Consider the following 9,591-nt stretch of genomic DNA (forward strand, 5'->3'; position numbering starts at 1 on the left):
TTCACGCAAGCCAAGGACTCAGCACCGACTGCTGGGAAATCTGTTGGGAGCTCTGCAAATTCAAGGTAATTTGCTGGAGCCAACGTGCATCCTCATAAAGTGGTCACTTCTCAATCAGTTTCAAGACGTTTGCAAGAGGAGAGCCACCATGGCTAAGAGGGCTGACTACATGGCCAGCTCCAGCGGCAGCTCTAACGGAGCCCATAAAAGGCTGCTGCAGGATTCTAGAAGCTATGCCCAGGAGCATGCTAAGAAGTAAGTCTAATCATGGCCATGTGTCTTGAGCTAAGCTAACTAAGTATGTGAACTACAGACAAAAGTATAACCTACAGAAGGAAATAATTAGTTGTCATGGACTTTCAATTGTTTTTTATTCCATTTGATGATCCTAGTTCTTGTTACCTGTGCAATTCAACTTCTTCTTATGTATATTTTCTCAAGTTATTAATAGCTCTTTCCTGAAGTAGGAGGGTCCACATTAGCACCAGAACTGAGTACACATACGTACCATATCATGATGGCTACCAGTGGAGAAAATACGGGCAAAAAATGATCCGGGGCAATACCTACCCGAGGTATGGGTATACAATCATGCAATTTCTTTTATCTTACAGTTTCAAACTAGTGGAGCTGACAGTAACAGATTTGTGCAATATGTTAATCAAGCCAAAGTCTGACAATTCATAACAGAAGAACACCTAGGCTAACCATTGCTGATTAGGCGAAATAGAACCGATCCATATACAATTATACATTTTCCAACCGAGCCACACTCTCTGGGTCTTACCGAAGCACCCAAAATATATAATGGGTACAAGAATAGCTTAAAAGGGGGTAGATATATAAGTGAAGATGGATTTCTTGCCTAGATTAAATATATCAGATCCAAATACTGAAACACAGTAGCTGTAAATAGCGGCTGTTTCCTGTATTAGGTAAGTACTATACACATGATCAATCTCATTAATTTCTAGGCTTTCCCATATTAGTTATAAGTACATGTGAGTGATGATCTGGTTTCGAGACGTAGTGATTAGCTTATCGTTTCAAGCCTGGCTTTCTAATCGCATAAAAGTTTTTTAATGGCAAGTGTGTTTGGAAATAATAAGAAATCCAGTGCATGTGCATGTATGGTTTATTAGGTTGTTGCCTGCCCCAGTAGCTACCTGTTCCTATCAGGTTCTAGCGTTTACCTTTATGTTGTCGTGTAGCTAAAAGTCACATGCCATAATGGGAATTTTCAAGAAGTGGAATAATCCCAAGAGGAAAGAGAAAAGAACTAAGGACCATAGGTTGAGGGAATCATCAGTTCATCACACACTACTTTTGTGCACTCATTGGGGGTTGTTTATTAGCTAAAAACACTAATTGTTTCCAAATTAAAATGCAGAATCATGGATGACATACCTATTTGCTTCCTGACCAACTTGCTTTTGAGTAAACTAGACATAATATTTGTTTTTCGCAATAATTGGTTATATATTATTCCCTAAAAAAGGATGATTGGTGATCTATTGTACCATACTTGTGCGGATGCAATGACCCACTGCATAGGTTTGTATACCAATGCATAATGTGGATATAATTTATTTTGAGAAAGAACATGAGCAGACGAGTATGATGGATCTGCCACATTATGGTTAAGCCCCACTACTAACCTATAAAACTTCTAGGCATAATAAAATCCCAATTTTTGTTTCAAAAAAATTCCAAATAGTTCTGTATTGAGGGGTGTGGATCGGAAAAGGTAAATTTGCTCCAACCATCATTTTTGTAAAGAACATTTCACTTAGAGGAAACTTGGAATTGCTAATATCTGATTTTGCCTTTTTAGACCATGCGAGTAAGTGATTTAGTTTTCCTTTAAAATAACTCATTGTCTAACACACCCTGCAGTCATTACCTTTATCCCTGTTGCAACTTGCAACTTCTGCAAGGGCAACTGGGACTTGAAGATAGGGATCGAAACATCATCAATTCTAGGAAGAATCAATTTTATTATATGATGACTTCAGATTGGGCACGGGCGCTAGTCATGTACATCCACCTTGATGAGGACCACATCTTGAACCAAATGAGCTAGGCTTAGCTATAATTGAGGCCTAGGGCAAATAAGAAAACATATAATGGCAATATATATCACTTTGCAGGTTACTGATTTCTTAGAGACTATTATTTCTTTGTTTCCTCAAATATTCGAAAATCTGCATTTCTGCAAAATAATGCTACGCATGGTACTTAATAAATATTGAATTCCTGAGAACGATGCAAATTCTGGTAGTGAGGGGGAGCATTTCCTATCTGGGGGCTAGCAAAGGCCAATAGATCATCATATTGATGTGACATTTTCGATAAGTAGCATCAAACATATGTACAGATCAGCATGTGTATGAGCAGTTTTTACAGAATTTTTTAAAGTGAAACAGTCGGGGAAACTCCCTCTACTGTGGTAATGTTGATTTATCATTTTTTTAGATGAAAGAGCTTCCAATTGTACTGTTAAAGAAGTTAGGCTCAGACTGAGCAGCTATACATCCAACAACAAGGGATAATAACAGTACAGACAGATTGATGAAAACTATACTACCAAAATAGATAAAGCCTGAAAACAACCAATGCGGAGCCACAAACATCATCAAATTTAGCATGTTGCAAAATTTGTATTTGTCGAAGTTATTGAGTTAGTACTTGAGGCAAACCAATATTTAATCAGGAGCTACTGCATCATTATTTTTGAAGCATTCAAAAGAATACTTTATCATTTATGCAGTATGCCTTCCCCATACATGAGAGGTGGTGTTCTACCATTATCAGTAAGTATCGATGAACGATGATGTTAGATCCTCTCTGGCGTTGATGCATGTGATATCCAGTACTTTGGGGATACTCACCGCATTGGGGCATGATATCCAGAGCATGCGTGCATTGGAATCCTCCTTTGGAGCTAATAATGCATGTCGGCATGATTAACAATTCTGAGCCAGGTGGACAACGCCAAGTGTTGTCATGTGTCAAATTTTTGGCTTTCACATGCATGTTGGCGACCTCTTTTGTGAGCATTTCCCCTAGGTCATGGAAAAGTGAGCCTTAAATAACTCTTGATGTTGTTTTACGCAGGTGCTACTATAGGTGCACGTTCCATCAGGATCATGGCTGCCCAGCAACCAAGCATGTGGAGCAAAGCAATTCCCAGGATCCGCCACTGTTCCGAGTAATCTACACAAATGAGCACACATGCAGCAGTACCCGTGTCTCTGACTACATGGCTTCATCTATACACATCCAACAGATTGCCGATGCCTCGTTGATAAAGGCAGAGACGGGAATACCTCTTCTGACCCACTGTGTTGCTGGCGATGGATTGATAAAAGAAGAGAAAGATGTCATTGTCTCCTCCTTGCTCACTGTCATCAATGGCTGTGATGTTGCAAAATCGGATGTGGGGCATGCAGCTATGCAAGAGAACACACCTGTTCTGATGGCCAGCAACAGCTATGAAGCCATCCCTTCAGTTTCACCTGTACCGCTGGCGGCATCCGATGAACTGAAAATGGACTTTGTCGAACCACTGGAGTCCCACTGGATCGAACCTTTGGATTTGGGTTGGTTCATGGAACACACGCAGACTGGTTGATCTATCATCTCCTACTAAACGCATTCAGAATCAATCTTTGGCTTATTCCTTCAAAAAAGAAAAAAAAATCTTTGGCTTACCTACTCTATGCAGAATATATGTACTCTGTTTAGCAGAGTTTCTTTTTGGTGCAGCCATACAATTTTACCGATCTGGTACATACGCGTTTTTGTGGAGTTACCTGCAATGTAATTAACAGGTTTGCACATTGTGGTGTGGAAAAGTCTAACAAAAAAGAAACTTAGCTAGTAAACCTGTATTGGTGTGGAAAACCTACTAGAAGGTATTCCAGGGGCCTTTTGGTTTTGCTGTTGATTGTCTAACCCTGATTTTGAATTGTTAATTTTGAACAACTGGATTTTTATAAGCTCAGGCTATTTTGGTGGCTGTTTCGCAGCTTTGGTGTGTGATGCTTGTGACGCCCTAGCTGTTTTCAGTGTACGTATCTTCCATTTATCTTCTCTATTCCTTTTTTTTGTTCTTAAAAAAGCTTCCCACGATGGATTTGTGCAAGCTGTTTAACATTGGGCTGAAGGATTAAAGTCGGATCGTTCTTTCCAATTATCTAAAGAGGAAAAAAATCATGGGTCTTATAGTTACATCTCTTAGATAAATCATGGGTCTTTGTTTTGGAGTTTTTTTCCAGTATTGTCAAAATCCTCATTTGAGATTTAGAGTCTAGGAGCTCTCATAACTTTTAGCTATATATATCCAGCATGTGGATATGAAGGTTGATTTGTCTTTTATCTAAAAAAAATAAAGCAGTTGACCATTTCTAATCAATTAGTGCCAAATATAGATAATAAATAAGAGCAAACATGATCATTTTACTTTTTTTTATTAATTTGTTCTAGAAATTTTAGGATGACTTTTTTTTTGGATGGAGGGACTATGTGCCTAGGCACCCTCACGAGCTCATTAGTGGCTAGACCTACCGAATGCCATAATAACATATTGATCATAAGAAAGATAAGAATCTTTGCCTATGATTTGACGGGATTGGCACTTCTAGATTATACTTGATCGCTCCCAAGTTACAAATAATTCTATATTTTTTATTCATAATTTTTAACATGAATCTAAATATAAGCTATGTTTAAATAATAATAGAAATTATGTATCTAGAGAAGCTAGAGGGAATATCATAAAAAATAGATATACGCTAGACCCATTTCAGTTGTGTAACTGAGTCTGCAATAGTGATAGAAGAAATAAGAAAGGTTCAGTTTGGATCAAGCAAAGCGAAAGTATGTGTAGGTACATATATGAGGACCTCGGGCTAAGGATAATACTGTAGTATTACTATAGTATAGGATAGTAATTTAGTAAAGGGAACCGTATTGGTTGTTGAGGATATGTACGAGGCAGACGTGTCGACGTAGTCTTGCGCTAATTACAATTATTAAACAGATGCTAACCGCGTCACATCCGGGCTCTAGGCCAGCTGCTTTTGGTATGGACGAGGCAAAGGGTATCTGATCTGACAGCCAGGCCATGGGCGGGTACCTCATGTCCAGGAGCTGCGTGGCAGCATGAGCGCGTGTTGGATGCGGGTGCAGGTGCAGCGCACACACTGGGCAGCGCAGTCGGCACACGCCCTGTCCGGAGGTTGCCGGGCAAAGGAAGGCCCCGCGCACGCCGCTCGGCAGCCAGCTCGATCGGCTCATCGGCAGATAAAAGAGGAAGACGGCGGCGCAACCGCAAGCGTTTCGAGCTTCCGGCCCCGCCGGCGCCGCGACCAGATCTCATCTCAGGCCGACGCGGAGGGCGGCGCACCCGCTTGCACTGTCCGGCGCCGTGGCATCTCGGATTTGAAGCCCCCAGATTGCCGCTAGATCCGCGTGGGTCTCAGGCTGGGGGACGTGGACGGTGGACTTCGACCGGTGCGCTGAGATCTGGAGAAATCCTCTTTCTTTGGTAAGCAAAGCAAATGCAGCAGAGGTTGCTTGTTTATGGTTGGTGCCAGTGACCAGCGGCCATTTTCTTTTTTCTGCGGGGGGGGGGGGGGGGGGGGGGGGGGGGGGGGCTGAGCTCCAGCTCCCTTCCCAAAACCACGTGCGAATTCCTTTAGATTTACAATTCGGCAGATGCTTAGGGAAGCAAATGCCCTGTCACCATCAGGGGGAGGGGCTTTGTTTAATCGTCGTCGACATCGACGTCCAGCTTTGTTTAGCTCGCCACTTGCATTATTGTGCCCTTCTTTCTTATCGCAGACCCGAGCCGATAAGCTATGTCAGCGACGAGATTAGAGTAGAATAGTGATTTCGTCGCCCTGTACATGGTCCGGTTCCAACCCACCAAACCCATGGAACCAGCCCGTCTCAAACCATTTGAGCATGCCCCTACGAGTTAGGTTCAGTCCGGGTTCTGCCGCTTAACCCGCTGCCGGCCGGCTGCAACAAGCAAAAACGAAATGTTATACTCTTTCTTCCTCCTCGGACTGCATCTCCTAATTTCTCTCTCTGCCCTTTCGCCAATGGAGCGTAGCTCTTTAGATCTATTGCGGGCAGCAATAGCTGCTGTTGCCATCCACCAAAAATTGATTTCCCATGCCACTCCGCTTGTTTTGTTCATTATATTAGTCACCTTCACGCGGTGTACCTAGCTCTTGCGGTCTTGCAGTTCTGGAAGAAGGATACGACCTCGAGATGTCGCCATTACACTACCGCTCAGCATGCACTAGCTTCGCGATATGGGGGTTGATGCTCATTCTCGGGCGGCTAATGCTCGAGCACAAGCAGCTCGCGATGGACATCTCCTCGCCGGGAGCGGGATTGCCATGCGCTGCGAGATTGCGGGAATCATGCACAGTAAATCCGTCGAAACCCGTCGAACCCGCGGGTCTCAAACTGTCGAACCTGGCTCCATCGCTGGCTGGGCAGGTTGGTTCAAAAAACCCACTAAACCCGGACCATGAACAGGGCGATGATTTCGATCCAAATGAGATGCTCTGTGCCTCGTCACCATGTCTCCAACCCCTTGGCCGCATCTCAGGTTAACATGCGGGTGTCAGTTGAGACTGTGGAGAGGTCAAGGTCAAGCCGCGAACGGAGGATTGATAGTAGCAAGCACATATGATGGGCCGATCAACTTATTCGAAAAGTTAATTTATGGAAATTAATATGCAAATAAAAGCTTTCTGAGAAATTAATCTTCTTCATTTTCCACAGCTCCACAACGAAAACGACACATCCAAAACAAAGTAACAATTTTGCTTGTGGGCATCCAAGGAAATCGATCGTGTGGGACCGAAGCCGGCGACCAGAGGGGGGTGAATGGGAGCCGATCAAAATTTCTTCCGAAATTCAAACCGTCGGCCTATATCCCGAAAATCACCCGAGCCCTCAAGCGTTCTGGCCAAAGTTTGGAATAGCTATGGAAAAGCTAATCCAACACAAAAGACCTCGAACGAGCGAGCGAAACCACAAAGCAAATCGGAAGCGAATCGGGAAAACTGCAGAACTGATCTGCCTGGATCGGTCTGACCGGTGCGCTGGACCGGTCTGACCGGTGCGCTGGACCGGTCTAACCGGTCGTGCCTACCGGTCTGACCGGTAGCACCCAGAAAACCCCGAGAAATTGGATTCAAACGTTGAATCCCAAGCAAACGACCACGAAAACCGATGAAACTTGGGGGATTGCTTCGCCCCTACCCCGTGAACATATCCCCAAAAGATCTCGTCCCAAAGATCAACGAATCGTGAGAATTATGGGGGAGATCAAAAGGGATTGGGGTTTTCTCAAACACTCAAGAACTCGAATTTAAACACGCCAGTGATTCCAGAGGGTTTAGATCAGAGTTGGGAGCACGGGAATCACATCAAAGAACTCGAGGTCTCCTCTCAGTCAAGTGTGCCAAAAACGAAATCGAAAATTCATTGCACAAGGCACAAAACCAGGGGATTGAATCAAATCAAAAGCCCAGAGGGCACGAGGAGGATAGGACCTCCTTTCCCAATCAAATCCCTTATAAGGTTTCAACAATCCATGGACAAAATCAACTCAAAAGAGAGAAACAGGGGGAGGAGAACACAGGGGCGGCGGCATGGAGAAACAGAGAGTCCACGAACAGATTACAAAAGCCGCTCTTAACCTAACACAAGTGAAGGGGTATTTATACCCGCGGGATCGATCAGACCGGTACGCTGGACCGGTCAGACCGGTGTGTTAGACCATTCAGACCGGTGCCAGGGACCGGTCAGACCGGTTGGCCTGCAGCACCCCCTGTACAAGATCTCATCCGACGGCCGAGGTTCTTTCTTCGAAACGAAGTCTTCTCCGCGATGCCGCCATCTTGATGAAGATCCAGTCCGCGGTTTTGAAGGGTCCGCAAAACCCGGGTAGATGGCCGGTTTTGAGAAAACCGCCAAAACCTTATGCGCGGGAAGATTCCCGCCTCCACGCCGTGGCCCTAGACGCCGTTCCCGCCTCGGCCTTCTGACGGCCCTAGACGCCGCCCGACGCCCGTCACCTCCTCGCCCGCAGCGAGGCCCTAGACGCCGTCGACGCCCGTCGCCTCCGTCAGTCCCGAGACCGACGCCCGTGCCTCCACGACTTGGCGTCTTCAACCGCCGTCCGCCTCCTTGGTTTTGTGGCGCAAACCAAGAAACCCGCCTTCCGTCGCCGCTTGCGCCCTCGATCCAGGAGTGGACGCCACAGCTGCCGCCCGGTCCGAGCTCCGGTCCCGGCTGCCCTTCACCGCCGTCCACCGCACGGTCCATCGGCCACAGCACCTCCACGACAGCTCCCCGTCGACACTCGACGCCTGTGTACCTGCAATCCAAAGACCAAGCGCACGATCACACCGCACGGTTGACAATTCACTCATCACAAGCAGGATAGAGTACTCAACATTCCTCAGATCGCATTTGCCTTGTGATGCCTATTGGTACATCTTGGATTCTCATTGGGTTGAATTTGACGTGGTCAACTTGAGGAGAGAAGCGGAGTGAACAGTACTCATGATCAGTCCTCAGGGTACGTATATTCCTACCGCTTAGCTGGGAAGGGATGCCTTTGACTCTCATAAGCAAACTACCTTACAGTGTGCCCCTCTATGTTCACTCAGTTACGCTAGTTGTTTTTCCCTCCTCGGTAATATAGTGTGCAATCATCTCTGCCTCTCCCCTGCACGCCTCACTTCTTACCGTTACACAAATCTGAGCACCCGTGAGAAACCTGATAATTTGATTCTTTTTTTTTCGAGCTCATGATTGGTGGTGGTGCTTTTTAAAATTGCAATGCTCAATCTGCATGGTGGTGAAACCTTTTCCTGGAGGAGGTCTTGGTGGCCTTATAGAAACTTCTAATTATTGGGTCCCCGCAAGCTCTAAGGTTGAGACTTGAGAGAGGCATGCTTAAGGTTGACTTCGTCATCTTTATTTGTTCCCAAGACCACACACTATTGTATTGTAAGCATGGGCAATCTTTTAAGCATTGATGTCTCGCATTCCTTGATCCATGGTAAGTAAGAATTCTAAATTCTAGATATTCTATATGTACGTACACTAATGTAAAGACATGGCTCAAGCATGAAGAGTGAAAGCTTTACTTCTAAGGTTAAACCGGTTGCAATCCCCGTGATCCGCTTGTATGTACCATTAGCATGCTAACCATTTTCTGTTGATTGTTCGTGTTTAGTTCTGAACTCAGCATGAGTGTTCGTGGTAGTAGCCGAGAAATTTCAGAATTTGAGGACACCCTTATCACAATGACACGTGGGATCAATCCGAGTCATTGAACATGGTGTTAAATTCTGAAAAACTCACGAATTGAGACCTAAATTCTGAAATTTCTCAAGCGAAGGAGTATTGTCGTGTACTCTCCTATCCGCGTACGAGCCGTTTGATCAGAGCCGCACGAGTGCTGTTTCCTCCTCCAAACCCCGGCGGCCCTGCGCGCCGGACTTCCCTGCACCAACGGCCAAGCCGCGGCCCGACAGGCCGCCGACCGGCACC

At 45.3% G+C, this 9,591-nt stretch overlaps 1 protein-coding gene across 1 annotated transcript; it reads left to right on the forward strand.

The window, feature by feature from the left end:
* LOC120710780 (WRKY DNA-binding transcription factor 70-like) lies at window positions 1-3,722 on the forward strand. Its single transcript, XM_039996361.1, has 3 exons — window positions 1-255; window positions 468-575; window positions 3,118-3,722. Exons 1-3 carry the CDS (start codon window positions 149-151, stop codon window positions 3,632-3,634), a joined length of 732 nt encoding a protein of 243 aa, XP_039852295.1. The 5' UTR covers window positions 1-148; the 3' UTR covers window positions 3,635-3,722.
* Window positions 3,723-9,591: the final 5,869 nt, after the last annotated feature.

Source organism: Panicum virgatum, chromosome 5K (assembly GCF_016808335.1).
Source record: "Panicum virgatum strain AP13 chromosome 5K, P.virgatum_v5, whole genome shotgun sequence".
Classification (NCBI taxonomy): domain Eukaryota; kingdom Viridiplantae; phylum Streptophyta; class Magnoliopsida; order Poales; family Poaceae; genus Panicum; species Panicum virgatum.